The sequence below is a fragment of the Mesocricetus auratus genome, unplaced genomic scaffold (assembly GCF_017639785.1).
Source record: "Mesocricetus auratus isolate SY011 unplaced genomic scaffold, BCM_Maur_2.0 Super-Scaffold_100053, whole genome shotgun sequence".
In the NCBI taxonomy this organism is placed as follows: Eukaryota; Metazoa; Chordata; class Mammalia; order Rodentia; family Cricetidae; genus Mesocricetus; species Mesocricetus auratus.
This window is the reverse complement of record NW_024429230.1, coordinates 569725-594709: the sequence shown is the minus strand read 5'-3', so window position 1 is coordinate 594709 and position 24985 is coordinate 569725. Positions and strand designations below refer to the sequence as shown.

At 44.7% G+C, this 24985-nt stretch overlaps 1 protein-coding gene across 4 annotated transcripts in view; it reads right to left on the bottom strand.

Moving 5' to 3' along the window:
* Positions 1–24985, bottom strand: part of Nudt13 (nudix hydrolase 13) — a 32500-nt gene that overhangs the window by 3109 nt on the left and 4406 nt on the right. For 2 of the 4 annotated variants that reach the window (XM_040735953.1, XM_040735952.1), the window contains exons 2-7: positions 10464–10603; positions 8258–8392; positions 6994–7100; positions 3826–3951; positions 3032–3143; positions 2231–2385 (exon numbers count right to left, since the gene is read on the bottom strand). In XM_040735953.1, the coding sequence (XP_040591887.1) occupies positions 2231–2385; positions 3032–3143; positions 3826–3951; positions 6994–7100; positions 8258–8392; positions 10464–10603 (775 nt within the window). Of the gene's footprint in view, positions 1–2230; positions 2386–3031; positions 3144–3825; positions 3952–6993; positions 7101–8257; positions 8393–10463; positions 10604–15747; positions 15841–21103; positions 21232–24985 lie in introns of those variants that run through there. The other 2 variants (XM_005083567.4, XM_013123177.3) reach the window with 2 other exon arrangements.

Genomic DNA, 24985 nt, shown 5'->3' with positions numbered 1-24985 from the left:
GAAGTTTCACTGATGTTTCAAAAGCCCATGCCATTCCTACTTAACACTCTCTCTCTCTCTCTCTCTCTCTCTCTCTCTCTCTCTCTCTCTCTCTCTCTCTCTCTCTCTCTCTCTCTCCCTCCCTCCCTCCCTCCCTCCCTCCCTCCCTCCCTCCCTCTCTCTCTCTCTCTCTCTCTCTCTCTCCCTCCCTCCAGCTCGTGGATCAGATGTAATTCCTCAGCTACTTCTCTGGCATGATGCCTGCTGCCCTGCTTTCTCCCATGATGGTCACGGACTCAGCCTCTGGAACTTTTTTTTTAAGATTTATTAATTTATTTATTACTTATACAGTGTTCTGCCTACATACCAGAAGAGGGCACCAGATTGAATTGTAGATGGTTGTGAGCCACCATGTGGTTGCTGGGAATTGAACTCAGGAAGAGCAGGCAGTGCTCTTAACCTCTGAGCCATCTCTCCAGCCCCAGCCTCTGGAACTCTTAAGCAAGACCCCAGCTGAATTCTTTACTTTACAAGTTGCCTTGGTATTTCTTAGCAAGAGGAAAGTGGGTAAGTCAGATGGTTACTATTAGAAAAACACAGAAGCTTGGCATGATGGCACACAACTGTAATCCCAGCACCTGGGAAGTTGAAACAGGAAGACTCTAAGTTTGAGGTGAGCCAGAGTGACAGTAAATTGAAGGTCAGCCTGGGCTACATATAGTAAGACCCTGCCTCAAAAATGAACAAATGAACAACAAACGTTAGCAGGGATATGGAAATGGAGGGAGGAGGACTATAAACTAGTGGCAGATATGGAGGACCACTATAAACTACCGGCAGAAATGGAGGACCATTATAAACTACTGGCAGAAATGGAGGACCACTATAAACTACCGGCAGAAATGTAAATTGGTGCAACCACTATTGAAAATTATGGAAATTCTATAAAAAAAATAAAAAGGTGGTTATGGCCTTTTATCCCAGCATCGGGGAGGCAGAGACATACTCTCTGTGTGTATGAGGCCAGCCTGGTCTTCATAGCAAATTCTAGGCCAGTCAGAGATACACAGCGAAATCCTATCTCAAAATAAAAATTTAAAAAGTAGGACTGTCACTGGATCCAGCAATCCCATCTGACTGTATGTCCAAGTGAACGGAAATCAGGGGCTCAAAACAGGGACGTAGCTACCGTGACCTGACTCACAACATGTGTGATGCGAAGCAGTCTACATGTCTGTCACTACAGAAAGGGTGACAAATACATATCAAGAACTAGTACCGAGGGATTTTAATTTTTTTTTGAGAGAGTCTAATGCAGTCCTACATTGCCTTCGACTTGCTATGCCAACCAAAGCTGGCCTTGAACTCTTGGATCTCCCTTACTCTGCTTCCCAAGCACTGAGGTAACAGGCACTTGTCACCCTGGCTGGCAGTCTGAGTGCTTTAAGCGAAGGAAACCCTACACTTTTAATAAGATGATGGGCCTGGAAGACATGCATGGTCCCAGCTGCATGGAGATGGTCAAATGTGCAGAAGCAAAGCGTAGAGTTGTTCCAATGCCTGGAGGGAGGGGGCACGGGGGAGCAGTGGCCAGAAGATAAAGTTACACTTATACATAGGAAGTTCTGGAGGCCTGTCAACACCTACGGTTAGCAATATTCTGCTGACTACATTAAAATAAGGTTTATATTAATTGCTCTTAGCACCGAGGAAAAGCAAGGGGACAGAAAATGAGGGGTGAGTTTATGTATGACACCTATAATGATGTCTGATTGATGGCTCCTGATGCATGCTTATCTCCAAACGCAGCAAGTTAGATGCATTAGAAGTCCACAACATCTGGAGACATGTCTTCTAAAAATCAAACAGGGGCTCATGTAGTCTAGGCTAGCCTCAAACTTCTGACCGTCCTGCTTCCACCTCCAAGTGTTGGGATCATAAGCGGGTACTGCCAGTCTGGGTTTATATGGTGCTGAGGACTGAACCCCGACTCACACAGTCCTAAGGCACACAGTCTACCAACCGAGTCACACCTCCAGTGTAGACTCTGTTAATTATACTTCAACAAAGCAGCTCAGAGGAAGTTGTTTTACAAGCAAGGGGGAATGATGATTATTTGCTCCTATTCTCAAGTGCAAATTCCTTCAGGGCACTGATTATCTTCTGCATCGACCTATGACCCAGACAGTATTCCTTAAGACACATGCTCAGAAAGGCTGTCTGGCTGCTGAAGGGAAAGTTAGGAATTTACCTCTGTGTGTCCTGGCTTCACCGCTGCATGACAAGCAATCATGAGCGAGCTGTTGGGGAAGGGCCAGTGCTGGGATGAGGAGTAATGGAGGGTTCCCACCTCCAGGCCCACCTCTTCTGCAACTTCTCTCCGCACGGCGTCTTCCACACTCTCACCTGAAAGCACTCAGATTCATTCCGGCAGCCCTGGAGCAGGACAGCTGTGTGCTGTCTACTGCGGGAAAGGATCTCAATGTGTGCTCCTGCCCGAGTTCTGAGTCGCAGTTCCCAGCACCAGGGATCAGCCCCGAGTACAGTGCGTGCTCGTCCAGTGGGCTGGTTATAGTGCAGCAATGGGAGAGGCCACTGCTGCCCTCAGCTGGAAGGCACTGAGTTTCTCACCATCCTGAGACTTTACCCACTAAACTAGAAGAGACAACGGCATAAGGAAACGTAAGTAAGCATGGGATTCTAGTTAGCGGCGCTGTGTGCTGCAAGATTCCGGGAGAAGTACGCTAACATCTGTAACTTGTTCATGAGAAATAAGCTGGGCTGGTGGCCGGGCAGACGGACGGGGAGCTGCGTGTGTGAGAAGAGGGTAATAACAACGATGGAAACCAGGCGGTGTGTGGATCACTGTATCATTCCTCAGCTGTGCTGCATGTTCCAAATGGTGCCTCCTATTGTGTAGGGAAAGTGTGTATGATTCCAGGACAGTCTCCTTGACATGAGGATGAATATTTGTGACTAGAAGCATGACGGCAACAGGACAGATTGTTTTCCTTTTCACGCTCACCTGCTGCTCCTCCCCTAAACTCCTTACCTATATCACAGAAGCCTGCCAGGGCAGAATACAGTCCCTTGGGAAAAGAGCTCTGGCGGGCAAGCAGGCACCGGGCCCCATCTGTCACCAGTGTGATCACCACAGGGGCCATCTAGGAAAGGACAATAGAAATTGAGATGCTGGCATTTGGAAGCATAGAAGGCAAAAGGAACGTGCAATCATGGAAGCCTTCTCAGCACACAGGGCTCCCTTCCCGGTGACAGTGGAGGCTCCCTTCCCCGTGACAGTGGCGGCAGCCTTCTTAGAATACTGCTTCCATTTTCTTTTCTACTCTTTTCAATTTACATAGCAAGTTCTAGGATCGCCAGGGCTACACAGAGAGACCGTTTTTCAGAAAACAAAGAGAAATATTTTTGAGATGAAATTTATTCATTTATTTTTTTTGAGACAGGGTCTCTCTACATAGCCCTCAGTGTCCTGGAACTCGCTGTGGAGACCAGGTTGGGCTCAGACTCACAGAGATCTGCCCACTTCTGCCTCCCAAGTACTGACCACAACGCTTGGCTGTTTACTTTTATTTTATCTGTAAGAATGTTTTGCCTGTATGTGCCCCCGGTGCCCAAGGAAGCCAGAAGAGGGTGTTGGGTCCCCTGGGGGCTGGGTTACAGAGGTTTGCGAGCTGCCATGCAGGTGCTGGAATCAAACCTTACTCTTCTGGAAGAGCAGCCAGCACTCGTAACTGCTGAGCCATCTCCCCAGAACCTCAGGTAGCCCGGGCTGCCTTTACCTTTAAGTACTGGAATTAGAGGTGTGTCGCGCCCCATGGTCCCCACCTGTGGATAGTAGGTGAGGTTATTGGAAGGACACACTCGCTTGCTGCCAGCCATGTTCTTCTTAGTGGGCTGCCCACTTCTACTGCAAAACTGGTGACCATCATGCCATCGGAGAAGCGCCTGAGCCTAGAGACACAAGGGAGGGTCTGGCTTTAGAAAGGTGTCTAGACCAATTCATGGGGGAATCTTTTTCTAGCTCACTCATTTCAAGAAAGTTGTTGGGACGGGAGAGATGGCTCAGAGGTTAAGAGCACTGAGTGCTCTTCCAGGGGTCCTGAGTTCAAGTCCCAGGAACCACATGGTGGCTCACAACCATCTACAATTCAATCTGGTGCCCTCTTCTGGCATGTAGGCAGAACACTGTATATGTGATAAATAAATAAATCTTAAAAAAGAGAAAGAAAGAAAAAGAAAGGAAGAAAGAAAGAAAGAAAGAAAGCTGTTTAGCTGGGTGATGGGGGCACATGCCTTTAATTCCAGCACTTGGGAGGCAGAGGCAGGCAGATCTCTGTGAGTTCGAGGCTAGCCTGGTCTATAGAGAGAGTTTCAGGACAGCCTCCAAAACAACACAGAGAAACCCTGTCTCGAAACCTCCCACCCCCCAAAAAAGCTGTTTAATTGTATTATTAATAGTGTGTGTGTCGGGGAGGACACATGTGTCATGGTGCATGAATGGGTAAGAGGAGAACTTGGTGGGGTTGGTTTACAGGGGTCATTCCGGGTCGCAGGCTTATATGACAAGTACCTTTACCTGATGAACCATCTCACTGGTCCTAGATCACTTATTCTAAGTGGCTTTAAACTATAAAATAAAGAAATGACCTAAATATATTTTCCTAGCATCAAAAATCTAAAAGCATATTGTATGTACTTTAAAATTTCTTTTGCAGTGCTGGGAATCTACAGCCTCACATACACTAGGAAGTAATCTTCTGTTGCACTATATCCCCAGCCTAAAAGGTATTTCGAAATGCACTATGAATTGCTTAAAACATAAAAATATACAGAATATAATACAACCATAAAATGTGACCTAGTTTAAAAAGAAAACATTTTAGCCGGGCGGTGGTGGCGCACGCCTTTAATCCCAGCACTCGGGAGGTAGAGGCAGGCAGATCTCTGTGAGTTCGAGGCCGGGCTGGACCGATAGCCTCCAAAACAATACAGAGAAACCCTGTCTCGTAAAAACCAAAAAAATAAAAAAATAAAAAGAAAACATTTTAATTTCCATTATAGTTAAACATTTCTTTCATACTTATTCCTCCTCAATGAAGTTATGGTTTGTTTTTTTTTAAAGTGTGTGTGTGTGTGTGTGTGTGTGTGTGTGTGTGTGTGTGTGTGTGTAAATGTAGGTCAGAGGACAACTTCTTGCCTTCCACCTTGAAGAGGGTCTCTTTGGCTTGGCTGTGCAGTGTACTCCAGGCCAGCGGCCCCTGAACTTCCAGCCATTCTCAGCTTCTGCCAGAGATTTTGACGTAGGAGTACTGGAATTCCAGTGGCATCTGGCTTTTTCATGGGTTCCCAGGATGCAACTCGGGTCAGGTTTGTGCAGTGGGTGTTTTCACCCACTGTTTCTATACCTCAAGTTGTGATTGTCCTTTTCCATATAAAAAAGGCTCAGGGGTTTCTCTTTAATTTAGAACAGCCAATAAAGCACCACAGCAGACAGGTTGGTGCCTGTGTAGACGCCTGTAATCCCAGCACTGGGGGAATAGAGACCAGAGGACCAGGAGTTCAAGGCCATCCTCAGCCAAATAGTAAGCTGAAGGCCAGCTTGGGCTACCTGAGACCCTGTCTTTAAAATTAAAGCAACAACAAGAATAACAAGCCATTAATGGCTGGGATGATGAGAGCTGTGGTCAACTTGCCAGGATTTAGAATCCCATGGAAACAAATCTCTGGGCATGCCTGGAAAGATTATCCAGATAGGTTTACTGAGGTGAGAAGACACACCCTAATTGTGTCTAGCACCATTTCGTGGGCTGGGGTCCTGGATGGAATAAAAAGGAGAAGCCAGGCTGATCCTTTAACACTCTTGGCCTCCTGCCTGTGGATATAATGTGACGTCTTCACCATGATGGACTGTACCCTGGAACTGTGAGCCATATAGACCTTTCTCTCCTGAGTTGTTTCGTCAGGGTCTGCACACCCTGGAACTGTGAGCCGTATAGACCTTTCTCTCCTGAGTTGTTTTGTCAGGGTCTGCTATCACAGCAGCAGGGAAGGTAATTCGTATGTCTAATGTGTAGGCAACTCTGAGTTCAACCCTAGTACCACATAAAGCAGGCATGCAAGGGCATACTTATTATCCTGGTAATTCAGAAATAGAGGCAGAAGGATCACAAGTGTAAGGTCATCTTTAGCTACATAGTGAGTTTAAGATGATGTTTCAAAAAATAAAAATTAAAAAGCCAACAAAAGAAATTAACAAGTGAAATCTAAAGCTGTGAGAACAAGTTATTAAAGCACAGAGTTAAAAAGTATTTATGACGTTGGGCTGGAGAGATGGCCCAGTGGTTAAGAATACATACTGCTCCAGCAGAGGACCAGTGTTCAGTTCCCAGCACCAAGACCTCTAACTGGCCGTTCACATAACTCAGCTCCAGGGGAGCTGGTGCCCTCTTCTGGCCTCTGCAGAGACCTACACTCAGGCATACATGCACATTCAGTTAAAAATAAAAATTTTAAAAAGCATTTATGAAAAAAATCTGGGGGAAGGTGGAGGGACAAGGGAGGAGGGGTGGAAGAGGGAGCTGGGATTGATATTTGAAGCTTGCATGTTTCTAATTTAAATAAAAACATATTTAAAGAATAAAAGGTAGCCGGGAGGTGGTGGAGCACGCCTTTAATCCCAGCACTTGGGAGGCAGAGGCAGGCGGATCTCTGTGAGTTTGAGGCTGGGCTGGACCGATAGTCTCCAGAACAATACAGAGAAACCCTGTCTCGTAAAAACCAAAAAAATAAATAAATAAAAGGTAGACAGGTTTCAGCTATAGCTTCTCAATAAAGGAACATGCTTTGCAAAAGAAATCTGTAAAAACATGTATATTAATAAATAGTAACTAAAATGCATTAACATATATAGATCCCAGCGTCGTATGCACATGTGTATCTGCCTGTTCACACAACTTTGCTCTACTTCCTACGGAGCTGAGAAACCAGAGCTACCGTGAACAGCAGGGAGGAATCCACGGAGGTCAGCTGAAAAAGAGCCTGCCTCAGCTTGACGAAAGAGCCTCCGAGCTCCGCTTCCACTTCAGATTTCGGCAGAGAGGCTAGGAAATTAGAAAAGAGGACACCATTAAACATGCCCAGCTTTGCCTGAAGCCCATCCCGTCAGGGCTCTGCTTCCCAAACTTGCCTACAAGACTCATCTAGGGATCTGGGAAATTACAGGTTTTCAAGCTTCTATCTGGAGGGGGGGAGAGGGGAGAGGGGAGAAGGGAGAGGGGGAGGGGGAGAGGGGACAGAGAGAGAGAGAGAGAGAGAGAGAGAGAGAGAGAGAGAGAGAGAGAGAGAGAGGGAGGGAGAACACGACATGTATGCATGCTCATACACACGGTTGTATGTTACCAGGGAATAGCTGCTCTGGGTTCCTAAACATGAATTTTGGAAGAATAAAGAAAATTAAACAGCTACCAAGTGATTCTTAGTTTTTTTGGAAAATGGTAGCACACAGTATTTCACAGTATTTCACAAGATCTGCTTTAGAGCAGTTGGGATCAGCAACAACAATCTCTGGGAAGCATAAAATGGGATGCGTAAGTTCATCCTGTGACCACTGCACTTACAGTAACCCCAGACACTGAAGACAGAAGAGAGCATGGAGGATCCCAACCGCCTCTAAAGTGTGGGTGGAGGGCCCAGAGCCACTCATGGAAACATCTTATGAAAACGATATTTAGTGCAGGGTTACAGGTATGTACTGCCATGCCAAGCTTTTACTTTTTTTTTTTCAGAGGTTCCCCTCTCCCCACTCAAAAACTCACTATGTAGGCCAAGCTGGCCTAGAACTTAAAATTCTTTGGTCTCAGCTGCCCCCAAGCACTGGGATTATATGCTGCTACACCAACTTTTAAAGACATGAATTTTAAAATACTTATTAAATAGTTAGCTATAAAATGTATGTGTTCCCACCACTTGGACAAAAATCATTACACCTTGATTTTCAGCCAGGTGGGGTAGTGTACACCCGTTACCCCAGCAGGAGGCCGAGATAGAAGGACTGAATCTGGGGCTAGCCTAGGCTACACAACAAGTTCCGGGCTATCTAAAGCTTAATAGCAAATCCTTTCTTACTCTCTTTTCAGGAATGATAGTGGGTAACAGTGTTTTTATCTCCTTATTTAAAGAGAAAAACTGACAATGTTTTTGTAAGTGTAAAGTTTTCTTTGAAAACCCTTCGGCCTGAGAGCCGCAGGGAGGTACGCACCCTGTTTGGAGGCTGCGCTGTTCAGACCCACATCCAAAGCAAACCACGCCTCCTGCTGGTTGGCGCATCCAATCAGCACCGAATCTTCTATTCTTTGGGAATCCTGTCCAAACTTACCCAGCAGCCCTTCCAACTCTGAGTAACAAAAGAGAAGAGGGAGAGAAAAAGAGACACAGTTTTAGTCACATGATCACGGCCATGTGAGGCCCACAGGAAGTACTTCTGCTTAGAGTACATAGTTGCTACCTCACAATCGGCTGGGGTCTGTTACAGAATACCTCTTACACACCAAAATGTGTGCGTGCTCAACTCTCATATAAAATAAGGCAGTGTTTGCTAATAACTTTAAATAGCTCTTGGTTGCTTAAGATATCAAATAACAATGCAACCACTTACATAATTGCTTTACTCTGTTGTTTAGGGAATAAGGAAAAGAAGGAACACCTGACCGTGTTTAGTTTATCATAGATTTTATTTTATTAGTTGCAGAATTTTTTTTCCTGCTACTGGGATTGAATCTAGGAACCTTATTGTGTGTAGGCTCCTGTGTTTGGTCCCTAGTTGCTGGAACTGTTTTGGGAGAATTAGGAGATGTTGGAGGTGTCACTGAAGGGCAGGGTGTGCAGTAGAGCTTTGAGGTTGTAAAAGCCCATGCTGTTTCCAGGGTGTTCAAGGTGCAAGCGCCCAGCTACTCCTCCAGTCCATGCCTCCCTGCCATGCACATGCTCTCGTCCCTCAAACAGCAAGCCTGAAACACACTCTTTCTCTGCAAATCGCCTTGGTGGTGGTGCTTTGCTTTTTGTTTTTTTGACACAGGGTTTCTCTGCATTGTTTTAGAGCCTGTCCTGGAACTCACTCTGTAGACCAGGCTGGCCTCGAACTCACAGAGATTCCCCCTGCCTCTGCCTCCCGAGTGCTGGGATTAAAGGCGTGTGCCACCAGCCACCAATGCCTGACAGTTGTGGTGTTTTTATCACAGCAACAGAAATGTCACTAAGACTCTCATGTATGTTGGTCACGAATTCTACCATTGAGTCACATCCCCTGCACTCAGAATTTTAAAAAATATGCTCAATCCACACTTGAATCCCCAAACCAAAATTCCCAAACCCAGAGGTGTACATATCTAGTTGCATGTAGTAAAAGGGGTCTCAAAATAAATTTTATTCGATTTTGACCTAATCAACATCAAGTTAGGATGCAAATACTTTTAAAATTTATTTATTTTATGTGCATTGGTGTTTTCCTGTAGGTATGTCTGTGTGAGGGTCTCAGATCTTGGAGTTACAGACAGTTGTTAGCTGCCATGTGGGTGCTGCGATTTGAACCCAGGTCCTTTGGGAGAGCAGTCACCCCTCACCACTGAGCCATCTTTCTAGCCCCTAGGATGTAAATCTTAAACTATGTAAACCGCAGTTCTCTGAGTCTAGAGAGCATGAGCCTAAGGCAAAGGTAGATAACCTTCTCTGTAAAGAGATAAATATTTTATAGTTTATAACACAGTCTACTGTGACTACTCAATTGCCATTGTAGCATAAAAACAACAGGCCACAGTATGTCAAAAAAGAGTGTGGCCATGTTACAATTTCATTTACGAAATGGGCAGTGGCCCATTCCATCTGAACAGCAGCTACATGGACCTCTGTTTAAGGCATTCATGCCTCTTACCACCACCAAGAATAACTAGGAATTCAAGTTCATACAATGAGTTATTAATTAGTAGAAACAGTTATATAAGCTTGTGATGGGGGATATCCTTCTGTATTCTGTGAATATATGTTTCTCTTATTGGTTGATGAATAAAGCTGTTTCAGCCAATGGACAGGCAGGAAATCCAAACAGGTATAGAGAAAGATAGAAGGCAGAGTCAAAGAGATACCCAGGCATCTCTGGTAAGCCAAGACCATGTGGAGAGCCACAGATCAATAGAAATGGGTTAATAATTAAGAGAGAGCTAGCCAATAAGAAGCCCAAGCCTTCAGTCAAACAGTTTATAATTAATATAAGCCTCAGTGTGTTTATTTGGACTAACACGCCTGTGGGACTGAGCAGGACAGAAACGTCTGTCCCAAAGCTTGAGTTTCAAGAGCTATATGAAAAATCTGAACTCATTTAAAACGCAAGGATAGTTTTTGGAACTTCAGTGTGCCCTGAATTTCACCTAGAGGTGAAAGTTTAGTTTCCCACTGGTGCGCTTTGACCTCACCTGCTCGGCTAAGCCGGGGGACCAGGTATCGGTGTCCTGATGCCTGTAGCAAAGGAGCCAGATCATGAAAGAGGTAAAACACTCCGGTCTGCTGAGCTTTCCTGCAGGCCTCATCATCTTCCTTCAACTCAAATAAATACCTGAATTTGGGAAACAAGCCATTGAAAAACCATACTTAGGCCCATGAGATGACCAAGCCTGACTTCAACTTCCAGAACCCACATGGTGGAAGGAGAGACAACTTCAAGTTAGCCTGACCTCCACATACATGCCGTGACATATACAGATACAGCCCAAGTAAGATAAACAAGTAAACCTAAATAAACCATGCTTGGTTGTCTGTCTTGTGGGGATCACAGACCCTGGCCGGAAACCCACCCCTCCATCAGCCTGGGAGCAGGCAGCTGTGAGATAATGTTTACTGAAAACAATTCAGTGCTATAAAGCTCTTGATAGGGCTTAGATAAGGGCTCGCTCACTGAAATACCATGGCTTTGATCCCCTCTAAGGCTAGATGCTTCTTCCTGCTCCCTGCGGTTTCTCCCTGATTCTGGGGCCGGGGATTAAACCACCAGCCAGGAGGGTGAGAAGTCTGGGAGAGCTGTGAGAGGTGTGTGAGAGCTCGGTTGGAGAATTGTGTGTGTATGGATTGCAGAAGTCCTTAAAAAGGGAAGCGTTTTTTCTTGAGGAGTTCTCCTAAGCCGACTTGGGGAGCATAAAGTTTTCTTAAAGCAGCCGACCGGTCTCTGTGTCATCTATCCCGACCACCTCGCTACATTCTCGGATGCAGGCTGCTCAGCAGGTGCGACACTGTCTGTCATTCATTTGGGGGAAATCTTAACTCTCCTGCACTGCATGTATGTATGTTTGTTTGTATGTATGTATGTATGTTTGTATTGCACTACTGGAGCCTGAACCCAGGGACGTGGACATGCTAGGCAAGTTCTCCGACACTGAGCTATATGATCAATTCTCTTCTCACCTTTTATGACTAAGTTGCCCTGGTTGGTTTTGAACTCACTCTGCAGTCCATCCAGCAAAGTCTTGAATATAAGCCTCCTGCCTTAGCCTCTAGAGTAGCTGCGATTACTGGTCTGTGCCATCACGCCACGCTCCAATCATTTATTTTCACCCCAGTTTGCTCTGAAGTCGAGGTGGCTACAAGCAACTGTGCACTCTGGTCTTCACCCGGCGGCCACCACCCGTCCCTGCGTCCCCCTGCTCCTCCTGTTGACTGTCCACCTCTCCAGAAAGACTGGTGTCTTTAAGACAGGGTCTCCCATTCTTGGCTTTGCATCGTAGTTTAGCATATGCAATGGCTTAGTTCAACCAGTGTTTATTGACTTGAACTTCAAGGGCAATAAATACTGAGTTAACTCTTAAGGGACTTTGCTAGTGTTACACAGTGAGGCAAGAATTGCAGGCAGGCGACTGAAAGGAAAAGGTCTATGGTAAAAATGTCAGCACAGAAGACCCACAGACGGGAGCAGGCTGTACTCTGACGCCAGCAAACATTGCGCCTTTAGGAATTCTCATTCAATCTGGGGAAGACGGGGCACACATGTGATGATCAGTTGCACACTGTTTCAGACATGAATTCCTTTGGCTCCTGAAGTGTACCAGAGGGACCACTGGTAAAGCCCGCTTTGACCTACTGACATATTCATAATGATAATATTTTCAGTAGCCAAGAAAAAGAAATGTAGATTAAGAAAATTGACTGGACTGGGCATAGAGTTGGAGCACACCTTTAATCCCAGCACTCAGGAGGCAGAGGTGGTGCATTCTGTGAGTTCCAGGGCAATGAGCGCTATGTAGAAAGACCCTGTCTCAAAAAAAAAAAAAAAAAAAAAAAGATTCAGTGAGAGATGGTTCAGAGGTTAGGAGTCCTGGCTGCTCTTCCAGAGGTCCTGAGTTCAATTCCCAGTAATCACATGGTAGCTCACAACTGTCTACAATGAAATCTGGGATCTGGTGTCCTCTTCTGCCCTGCAGGCATACATGCAGGCAGAACACTGTATTCATAAAAAAATAAAATAAAAATCTTAAAAGACTTAGTGGTGACTAAATGAGCATGCTCTTGGGGCTTAATCATTAACTAGCTTTGTCTGTTAAAACCCTAAAACCAAACTAGGGGAGTATCTCAGTGTTAGGGTGCTTGTCTGGCATGTGAAAGGCCCTGGGTTTGATCCACATACAGAATGACCAAAAAGTCAAGCCCTAAAACAAACTCTCAATTATATGCCCTATCTTGAGTGTAAGCGGGAAATGTCTTGCAGGTGTCTCCTGTAAGATACAGGGCATGTAAAAGCAGAGTTGGCACCGCTTGAAAACACACAACAGAACAGACACCACAGTAGCTGTGTTAGGAGCCTCATCCTCTGGTAAAGGGAGTTACAAAGCTCTTTAGAAACGGAGACAAAAGAAACCTGAACTTTTAAGACTTGTGATGCTTCTAAACTTATTTTGGGAGACTGTACCCTCCAGGGTAAAGAGTACACGTCAGTCAAAGGAGAGACAAGGGCCACTGCAGAGTTACCAAATACAAACAACAGAAACTGCTGCCTTCAGAGACAGTGGGACAAAGAGAGTGGGGTGGCCTTTGCTGTGCCCCAATGAGCCTTAAAAGCAAAACCCTGATGTGGAGGTTTTCAGCCAAAGTCCTCAACAGACCTGGAGAGGCCCACAGTTTGGACACTCTTCTCAGTAAAGAACTCAGCTTCTCCCTTTCGTTATAACACCATGGACCATTATACTGGCTGCCAAGGCTGAAATTAGATATTTTAAACTTTATCTGATTTTTTTTTCTGAGACAGGGTTTCTCTGTGTAACAGTCCTAGCTGTCCTGAAACTCACTATGTAGACCAGGCTGACCTCGAACTCACAGAGATCCTCTGGTCTCTGCCTCCTGAGTGCTGGGATCACAGGTGTGCGCCATCACCACCCTGCTGATTTTTCTTAAAAGAATAAGAAAAAAATAACCATTCTTGAAAAATACAAAAATACTACAATTTTACACACACACACACACACACACACACACACACACACACACACACACACTTTGGTTTTTACAGACAGGGTTTTTTTGTGTATACTTGACTGTTTCAGACTAGCTCTATAGACCAGGCTGGCCTCAAACTCACAGAGATCCACCTGTGTCTGCCTCCTGATTGTTGGCATTAAAAGCATGGGCTCCCACCACCCAGCTAATTATAATTTATTTTTATTTTATGTTTTACCTGCACGCATGTCTGTGGGGGCGCGTCAGAAGCTCTGGAACTAGAGTCACAGACAGTTGTGAGTTGCCATGTGGGTGCTGGGAATTGAACCTGGGTCCTTTGGAAGAACAGTCAGTGCTCTTAACTGCTGAGCCATCTCCCCAGCCCCAATTAATTTTTATCCAAAAACAAAAAAAAAATCAATTATCCCACTAATCAGAGAATAATCCTGTTCAGAATTTTGGAATTATCTAAATAGTATTGTGTATTAATACATTGAAAGGAATATAGGCATACACAGAATAATAGAACCATCATAACTACTCATTTGTTGCCTTTGTTTGTTTGTTTTACATTTCAAGACAAGATTTTTCCATGTAGCCCTGGCTATCCCTGGAACTCCATCTGTAGACCAGGCTGGCCTAGAGAGATCCGCCTGCCTCTGCCTCCCAAGCGGTAGGATTAAAGGCGTGCACCGCTGTTGCCGGGCTATTTGTGGTCTTTTGTTGTTACTATTTCTTTAAAGATTTATCTCTTTTTGCTTATGTGAATGTGTGTTTTGCTTGCATGTGTGTGTGTGTGCCTGGTGCCTCTGGGTCTCCAGAAGAGGGTGTGTAGAGTCCCTTGAAACTGGAGTTAAAGATTGTTGTGAGTTGCAGATGCTGGGAACCAAACCTGGGCTTTCTGCAGGAGCAGCAGGTGCTCTTAACTGATGAGCCTTTGCTCCAGCCTTTTCTGTTTTCTTTTTTTCCTTCTCCCTTTGCTACCTTCCACTGAAGCATAGCTCTTTTGAGAGAAGGAGGGTCTTGGAGTCATCCTTGCTATTTCAGGAAACAAAGATATACTAGTCAATATAGTTTAAGCATGTTTATTAAAAATCACACCAAACAGGTCGCTTTGACGTCTTCCTCCCTGTGCATTCATCTAACAATACTTCAGTGCCTGTTATGTGGGAAGCACTGTTTCAGGCAACGAGACACCACAGAGGAAAGTCAGTGTCTTAGCTGGGTGTGGTAATACACACAGGCAGCCCCTGCTCTCAGGAGACTGGAGGAAAAGAAGTGGTCAGAGCCATCCTGGACTATATAGTAAGATGCTGCCTCAAAAAGCCAATATGACCCAGCCAATAAAGTGCTTGCTATGCCAACATGAAAACCCGAGTTTGGATCTGTAACACACTAAAAACCTGGGCAGGGTTCTATAACCCCAGAGCCAGGGAAGGAGAGACAAGAGGATCGCTAGGGCTTGGTTAGTCAATCAATAATCTCTAGGTTCAGTGAGAGACCCCATTTCAAAAAATAAGATGTAGGACTAAGATGGCTCTGTAGTTAAGAACACTGGCTGCTCTTCAAAGGACCCGAGTTCAGTCCAAGGCACCCACGTGGTGGCCAACAACCATCTAGACACTTTCTTCTGGCTTCTGTGGACACCGCACACTCATGGTATACAAACATATACATGTCAAATTCCCATATACATAAAACCTAAAAAAAATAGTAAAGTGGAGAAGTGATTGAGGAAGACATCTGGTCGACCTCTGCCTCTGTATGCATATGCACACCCATGTGTGTTCACCCTTCTCCATATGTGTAACCAGAAATATGTACACACATGAAAAAAATACAGCTAGGCCCTGTCTCCAAACAAAACAGTAACAACAATAAACAGACAAAGTCCTTTTCTCCTCCTCCTCCTTTTCTTCTCCTCCTTTTCCTCTTGTTATTGAGAGAGAGAGTTTCATGTAATGTGGGTTGCCCTCAAATTTTCTGTGTGGATGAGGAGGATCTTGAATTCCTTCTGCCTCCACCATCTACAAGCTGGGATTTCAGGTGTGCATCACCTCTTGGCCAAAAGGACAATGTCTTATTTGAGGAGAACTTACAGTCAAGAATATTTTCAACGTTGGAAATTTATTATTAAATGGCTTTCAACTGTAAATTATTTACAGTGATATTATTATATGTCATTTTAATCTCTAACACTTAAATCTTAACATAGAATTTTTAAGAGTTTAGAGTTTAGTATTTAATAGGCCCAAAATAATCAGGTTGGTCAGAACTCACCGTGTCTTAGTGACATAAGTTGACAGCAGCCTATAGCACCAAAAAGATTTCCTCCTGCAAATTGTCCCACAATACAGAGACATTGTTGGGTTCCTAGAGAAAATGGAGGCTTGTTTTGTTTTGTTTTGTTTTTAGGATCACAGTATGCACTTTAAAATAATAAATCAACAAGAGAGTTATAGCTTAAACCAGGCCAGAATCACTTTGCAATATCAGGGAAAAACAGCAACGACAATCCCCAAGACTCATGTGAACAAGCTTTGACACTGTTTTTGTTTTTTAAGATAGGGCCTCCATGCAGCCTTGGCTGGCCTCAGACTCACAGAGATCTGCCTGCCTCTACCTCCTGAGCGCTGGGGTTTCAGATGTGCAATGCCACCCCAGGCCTTCATTGCACTTAGCTATGGGATCTCAAATTCCTATTGCTTATTTTCTAATTCACAAAATTGACATCTGTTCTGCTAAGCTAGTAAACTATGAGAACCAGCTCATTAACATAAATGATGTGTTTCCTCCTTCATAGTGTGGCGTTGTTGCTAGGAGGTAGTTGCAAAGTCAACCATCTCTCTCCCCTTCCTTGTTCCTAGGTAGGGCCATGCCTGGGTCTTAACAATATGGTGTTAGTGGAAATGATGCGTGTCCCTTCTACGATGAATCTTTAGCCTTGAATGTGGCTTCTCCATCCTCATTTCCCCCTTGGCTTGGAAGACTCCAGTGGAAAGGGCAGGCATTAGATGGATCTTTGATTCGCATACAGAGAAAAGCTCCCCACCAACCAAAACTCTTCTGCACTGGACTGTTGGTAAGAAATGAACTTTGGCCATATTGGGTAGGGGTGGGGTGGGATCATGACAGAACACTTCCAGAGCATGTGCAAGGCCCTGGGTTCAATCCCTACAACTGTGGGAAATAACAGAAAGGAATTCTTAAAAAGAAAGAAGGCTTTGCCATACACTAAGAAGCTAAAAGTTTTTAATTCTTAAATTTTAGTTCTTGAAATTGAGTGGAACACGCACACCATGTGCTCTACCACCGAGCTAAACCCCTCGTCTCCTGATGTCCTAATGACATGATATTATGTCATTAGAGTTATCCTAATGGAATAAATGACAACTCTGAGATGTCTCCAGACTCCTGAGTCCAAGTTTCTCATCCATGAGAAACAACATTCTAGGCTTGGTGTCGCCTAGAGTTCAGTTCCTAGGACCTACATGCTGGAAGGAAAAACCAATTCCCACAAGTTGTCCTTTGACCTCCCCAAATGTACCAGGGAATACACACATACACACAAAATAAATAAATAAATTTAAGATGTAATAAAACAATTTTTTAAACCAACATCTCTTTAATCCCAGCACTTGAGAGGCAGATCTATGTGAGTCTGTGAGTTCCAGGCCAGCCTGGTCTACAAAGTGAATTCCAGGACAGCCAGGACTGTTATACAGGGAAACCCTGTCTCTAAAAACCAAAAAGAAAAACAAAGAAACAAACAACCCAACTACTCTTAGAAAATTAAGTAGGAGAAAATCCTGTAGGGTAAAAATTAAAAACAGGGCCACTAGGAAAATATTTCAATAAGCAGCTATGCAAATTCACAGATAATCAAGTCAGTTTCTATTTTTGTAGTATATTCTGTCTCTTAAAAACATTTTCAGAATTGTGTTTGATCCAGAGCCTTACACATCTGAATGCTACCCATTCACATTCCAAGTAAGCATTCAACCACTGAGCTACGTCTCCAGCCCCAAGTTTCTTTATACAGTGTTTATCATTATGTATTGTCTTCCCTGTAAAGGGTACCTTTCATATTAGTAGTAAAAAGTTCAAGAAATCCCATTGAGAAAGTAAGACCGCACTGTTAAAAAACCAACCACCTTTTAACTGTGCCAAGGGAAGCAAGCTTTGATACCAGCCTGTGGAGAAATGTTTAGCATTCAGGCCTGCTGCTTGATTGCACAATTATTAGTCACTGATGACTAATCCTTGAATAGTTTTGATTTTGATCTATGACCCTGGAAAGGCTAAAATAGATTTAGCAAATTAAAGTCAATGAAATATTAGGCCGCTTAAGAAACAAAAAACACAGTATGGATCAACTTCACAGAAGGCAGTATGTACTATATGGGTTAAAAAGCAACCTGAGCCAGGCGTTGGTGGTGCACGCCTTTAATCCCAGCACTCTGGAGGCAGAGGCAGGTGGATCTCTGTGAGTTCAAGGTCAGTCTGGTCTACAGAGTGAGTTCCAGGACAGCCTCCAAAACAATACAGAGAAACACTGTCTCAACACAACCAAAAAAAAAAAAAACAAAAACAAAACAAACCCCCAAGAACAAAACAACAACACACACCCTGAGATAGTGACAAATGTGTAATTTTAATAATCTAAAGGTATGTGTTTAAGGCCAACTTTTCTAGCTCACATATAGCTCAGAAATGTACATTGCTCCAGTGTTTTAAAGTTAATTTAGGAATAACTATTAATGTGTTAAATAACCTTCTTTTACCTAAAAAGTCTACATCTAAGAGTCTGTCCCAGGGAGGAAAGACTATGTTTAAGAACGTTAGTAAGAAGCATAGGGTTGGAGATGGCTCAGCATTTAAAGACAATGGCTGCCCTTCTGGAGGGTCTCTGCAGTTCCCAGAACTCACAGGGCAGCTCACAGCTGCCTGTAACTCCAGTCCCATGGATCCAGCCCCGCTTCTGGCCTCCACAGGCACCAGGCACACACACACGTGGGATAAAAACATAGTTGTTTATGAATGAAGATAAAAATAAATAAAAACTTTTAAAATCATGATAATGGGACCCAGCAAGAATGCTCAGCCACTTCCGCCCACGGTGTAAGGCGAAAACCGACTTCCCAAAGTTGTCCACTGACCTCCATATGCACACTATGGCGTGCTTGCGTCTGCGGGCACAGGCGTCATGCACACACAGTAATAATATAACGTTTAAATTATGATATGGTCTGGAGACGTAGCTCAGTTGTAGGCTACCTCCCTGGCCCAAGGTTTGACCTCAGCAACCCCTCAAAAGTATGATTAAATAGAATAGTAAGTAGTTTCTGAATAGAGAATGATGTGTGTAGGAACAGCAGAGTATTCATGATATTTTATCAAGTAGAAATGCTCAGGAGGCAACGGGGAGATGCTGGCCAAAGGGAATATGGTTTCAACTGGACAGGATATGTAAGTTCTGCAAATCTGTACTACTGATGGCCACCACATGTATTTGAAAGATGCTTGAAAAACTCTAGGAGATCTTAAATACCCTCACCACAATGAACAACTAAAAATATGTGACATGATAGATATACTAGCTTGGTTTATTTAATAGAATATGCAAATATTGAAATATTGCATTGTACACTACAAATATGTATTTTTAACAATTTATGATGATGATAAATTTTTAAGATGAGTCTGACCTGGAAACAATATAGCCTAGGCTGGCTTTGAACCAGAGGCAATCATCCTATATCAGTCCCCCCAAGTAGTGAGATAACACACATAAGCCACCATATCAAGCTTTATTTGCCTATTGTATCTTCAGTTAGACAAGTGCAAAAGACAAGTAATATTTGCTTGATCACCATTCCCTAATTCATTTACGATGAAGAGAACAGATAAACATTCCAGTATACATAAAATACATGGTTTTTGTTGTTGTTGTTATTTTAAGATTGGGTCTTAGCTTCGATGAGCCAGGAAATTGCTATGTAGCCCAGGTTGGCCTTTGAACTCATGGTAATCCTCCTGCATCTGACTCCACAGTGCTGTGATTACAAATGTATAACATTTCACTCATCTGGAGTTGTGTGAACTTGTGTTTGTTTGTTTGTTTGTTTTGAGAGGTTCTCACATAACCCAGGCCGGCCTTGAATTCACTGATTCTCCTGCTACCACCTGCTGCATGCTAGGATTATGGTTAGGCATCTATATTTTTCAAATGACTAGAAGTATACAGACCACGCTGTAGACAGTGGCTAGTTTAGGAGGAAGATGATGAGGGCTGAGAAGTGTACATGCAATTAACTGTTCATTTTCACACTTACATTTGTGTATATATGATTATATGGGGTGTGTGCGTGTGTGTGTGTGTGTGTGTGTGTGTGTGTGTCTGCAGGCTCAGGTGCTGAGTGTTCATTTTCACACTTACATTTGTGTATATATGATTATATGGTGCGTGTGTGTGTGTGTGTGCGTGTGTCTGCAGGCTCAGGTGCTGAGTGTTCATTTTCACACTTACATTTGTGTATATATGATTATATGGGGTGTGTGTGTGTGTGTGTGTGTGTGTGTGTGTGTGTGTCTGCAGGCTCAGGTGCTGGTCCTCATCTTATTCCATGCTGGCTGTCTCTGTTGCTGTTTGCCCCCGTGTACACCAAGCTAGTTAGCCTGTGAGGGCCCAGGGAGCCTCCCCTGCCTCTCCTTTCATTGTAGGTGAGCTTGGATTACAGATGTGTGTTTTTGCACTCAGCTTTACATGGGTTTTACCTGCTGAGCCATCTTCCCAGCCCTGACTTAAATTTATTTATTTTTACTGATTTCAAATTTTATTCACTTTTATATTCTTGAGACAAGGTCTCACTCTGTAGCCCAGGCTGGCCTCAGACTCCTGGCATCGACCATTTTGCCTCAGCAGGAGGGAATGTAGACATTGAGACACGATGCCCAGCTACCTTTAGAAATTTAGACACACGCATGTACGCTTTTTAAGAAACAAAAATGTATAACAAAGACAGTAGTCCTGGGATAATGGCTGGAAATGATTTCTAGGCTCCTGGAATTCCTCCAGTGAGGTTCACAGATCCTGGGAAATGCAAAAGCTACTTTGTTGTGGCTGTAGCTACTCCCTAGTCTGCATGGCCCACTGTGTAGCTGCCTGATTGATGTCTTGCCCAATGTCTGTTACTAAATTGATTACAAGGGCCTGAAGGCTCAGGAACCCTGCAGAGGCAGACACGGCTGCTCGGGTTTGGGAGAGTTCTGGAAGCGTCCGTCCCACTGTGGACTTGGAGCCGGCTGGGAAGGATGCGGAGCCGCCGTGATGCAACTTCACGGTCTTGGCTATATGAAAAGCTTTACGGTTTATTTCTAAAAGATCCCACCGCCGCTTCAAAGATTAAGAGAAAGGGTGAGAAATGGGAAAGCTCCACGTTTAAGTAGCTCTCCAAAAACGTTTCAGAAAAGTCATCTGAGGTACTCAATGTTGAGTGCAAAACGGTCCCGTTTCTCGAAATTAGAAACCCTTAAAAACTCAAACACCGTAACCGAGGGCGTCTGTCAGTTCTGACTATGACTCCTTACTACATCCTGGACGCGCTTAGAACAGGTTCCGTTTCACTGTACTCACTCTGAATTCTTTTCGGGGTGTCTCCTATGCCCCAACAGTCTGCAAACCCCAGGGAACGCCGAATGTCCGAGTTCAAATGGTTTCTCGTTTCCCTTCCCTGAGGGACTGATGCTTCTGCCACTCCTCCCAGAATCCTCCTAAAGCGGCTCTCTGGGAAACGAAACTATGCCTGCGACAGTAACTGTAATTGGGAAAAAACAAAATCCTCTGCCACACTTCCCAGCATTCCCCGAGAGATTAGAGAGGCACTCTGGGAATTGTAGTTCAATTTTCCAGGCACGGAGTCCTGACCTTGGATAGCAAAGTTAACCACAGTTGTCAAAATGTATAATGAAAACCACAACAACCAAATAGCTGTCGTAGTATCCGGCTCTTCTGGGCTGGAGGTGTTACTTAGATGTTGCTTAGCTGAATTGGTGAGCTCCAGGTTCAGTGAGAGACCCTGCTTCAACAAACAAAGGGGAGAGCCATGGAGGAAGACATTCAATGTCAACTTCACCCTCTACACCCACATACTCGAACATGCACCTCATGGACACACACGTACCCATGCACACGAACCCATGTATACATATGCATGCGCGCGCGTGTACACACACATACACACACACCACACACACCCCAAAAACAAAAACAAACTTTTTTTTAAAGGCTAGGAGTTCCAGGCCTGCCTTTAATCCCAGAAGACAGAGGTAAAGCTCTCTAAATTTGAGAACACCCTGGTGTACATAATACGTTATAGGTTATCCAAAGGTGCATAGAGAGATCCTGTCTCAAAACAAATGGTAAGAGCGGGCTGCACGTAGGCATATGCAAACTTTTGGTATATTCCTAACATGATTGAACAGTCAAACCAGCCAGCATTTGTTTAGCAGCAACCTCCAGCAACGCTTCTGGGGTGCCTCTCTCACTGCAGGAGCAGCTCGCTCGTGTGGAAAGCCAGTGCTGCAGGCAACTCACTCAAAATCTGGTTATTTAGTGTCGGTGTTTCATCTTTGTGTGCGGGTGTTGCACCTGCAAGTGTGTCCATGTATCATGTACATCTCTGGTGTCCTTGAGAGCCAGAGGCGGTATCAGGTGTGTTCAGGGTGGTATGACCACAGACTAGAAGGGGGTATCAGTCCCCTGGAACTCGGAGTTAAGGATGGTTGTTACCTTCAAATGTGGGTGTTGGGAACTAAACACAGATTCTTGGGTGGAGAAGCCAGTGCTGCTAACCACTGATCCATTTCCCTAGCCCCTCAAAATATAATTAATGAGTTAAAAGCACAGAATACATAAAAACTTCTACCCCCATGTAAATCAAATTCTATGGGAGGAAACAACAAAACATGTAACTATTCAGATGGTTGTAAGTGCTGGAGGGAAATTAAAACATGTTAAGAGGAAGAATGATTTTGCCATTTTGTGTAGGACAGTTAACCTCATTTTTTGTTTGCTTGTTTTGTTTTTGAGACAGGGTTTCTCTGTGTGGCTTTGGAGGCTGTCCTGGAACTACCTTTGAAGACCAGGCAGGCCTCCAACTCACTGAGATCCGCCTGCCTCTGCCTCCCAAGTGCTAGGATTAAAGGCATGTGCCACCACTGCCCCACCATTAGCCTCGTTGTTAAGGCAACATTTGAATAAAGAGCTTGAAGGAGGTGACAGGCATAGCCAAATTATGGGGAGAGACTTGTGGAAAGAATAAAGTGAGCTGGGCAGTGGTGTCACACACTTTTAATCCCAGCACTCGGGAGGCAGAGGCAGGCGGATCTCTGTGAGTTCAGGCCAGCCTGGTCTACACAGCAAATTCCAGGACAGCCTCCAAAACAATACAGAGAAACCCTGTATTTAAAAAAAAAAAAAAAAGGCCGGGCGGTGGTGGTACACGCCTTTAATCCCAGCACTCAGGAGGCAGAGGCAGGCAGATCTCTGTGAGTTCAAGGCTGGGCTGGACCGACAGCCTCCAAAACAATATAGAGAAACCCTGTATCAAAAAAAGAAAGAAAGAAAGAAAGAAAGAAAGAAAGAAAGAAAGAAAGAAAGAAAGAACGAAAGAGGAAAGTATAAAGTGAGCTCCTGCAAAGGCCCTGGGGTGGAAATGTTCCTGGCAGCTTAAAGAAAGGATAGGCCCGGGACTGGAGAGATGGCACAGTGGTTTAGAGCCCCGGCTGTCCTTACAGAGGACCTAGGTTCAATTCCCAGTCCCAGTATGGAACTCTAATTCCAAGGGATCTGAGGCCCTCTTCTGGCCTCTGAGGGGACTGCTGGAAAGTGGTACACAGATGTATATATAAACATAAAAAGAAAAAGTAAAATAAAAAAGAAAGCTAGGACAGATCATGGTTTTGGAGATGAGGTCTTATTCCGAGAGGGGCAGGCGGAATGTCACCGAAGGACTTAAACAGAACGAGAGGACTTGACTTATACTTTAAGAGAATCACAGACTGGCAGTTAGACTGTAGGGGACAAAGGTTACTAAATCCTGAATGTTGCTAATATATATCTAGATTATTAGGAGAAGAAGAGCAGACATTGTTAACCAGCTAGACAGAGCAGGTGTGTGTGTATGTGTGTGTGTGTGTGTGTGTATGTGTGTGTGTGTGTGTGGTGTGTGTGTGTGTGTGTGTGTGTGTGGTGTGTGTGTAGGCCATTGGAAAACCTTGGGCATCATCCCTCAGGTACTGTCCGCACGGGTTTTTGAGACAAGCTCTCTCAGCTTGTCTCCAAGTGGACTATGCTGGTTCACCGTCAGTCCCCGGGGATCTGCTTGTCTATGCCTCCCCAGTGCTGGGATTGTAAGTGCAGGCCACTGTGCCCAGCTTTTTCCATCAAGGATGCGAAATGAGACCTCAGAAATGAGTCACAGGTAAATGACCTCGCTGCTAAGCCTGACAATCCTTGTGACAGAAGGAGAGAAGCAACTCCTGCAAGCCACCTTCTGACCTCCAAATCAGGGCCATGGAACAGTCTATAAATATATTAATTAATGTAAAAAATAGATGTCATCTGAGGAATAACCCAAGGTCAAACTTTAGCCTCACACACACACACACACACACAGAGTAAGTTGGCACTGACAAAGGTTACCATTTACATCACTGCATTTCTATGCTGTCAATATACCCACACCCCTAAGGCACACAGAGGCAAGAGTTTGACCGCTATTCTGACAAACAAGGAAACAGAGGCAGTTGAGGAAATTTCCAAGGCTGTGCAGCTAATGTAACCCAGGTGTTCTGCTCTCTCCACTGGGCTGCACTGTCTTTAAAGGCACAGCAGCAAGAGCTGCCCTCTCTGCTGTGCTTTTTGCCCTCAGAGAACAGGGCGGATTAGAGGCAGAGCTGCAGCCTCCAGTACCCTGCAGCCGGGGCATTATTGTCCTAACAGCAGCCTGGAGTAATTCATCAACACACACACATGTCCCAGGATCCAGTTTTTATTCTCTAATGGAAAAAAAGTCCTTGCTTCTTAGTGACCACGCAGACTCAAGGGAAATAATTGAGCGGATGCTAGGGCCGTCTCCCACCCAGTCAGGGCCTGTCCAGACACACAGCAGGACCCATTACATAGCATATATCAGGTTCCACCGCCAAGCAGCCAGGCCAGCACCTCCCACCAAAGCAAACACCCTGCTTTGCTGGGGTTATCTGCTCTTAATTTAGCATGCTGCCCCTTCGTGCTGCCTGTTGTGGCTTCTTCCCAGGACCCGTTACTGGGCATTTGTGACTACAGCGGAAACAGGAGCCCAGAGGGCAACTTAGCATAAGGCTCCCTGCTCTGAGCATTCGCTAGGAGCCAGGATGAGTCAGCTTGATTTAGGACTCATGGAAGTGCCAGGGGAAGTTTAAGTCCCTGCCAGGGGCACCTGCAGACAGGTGTATGTCCCCAACAGGGGCATTG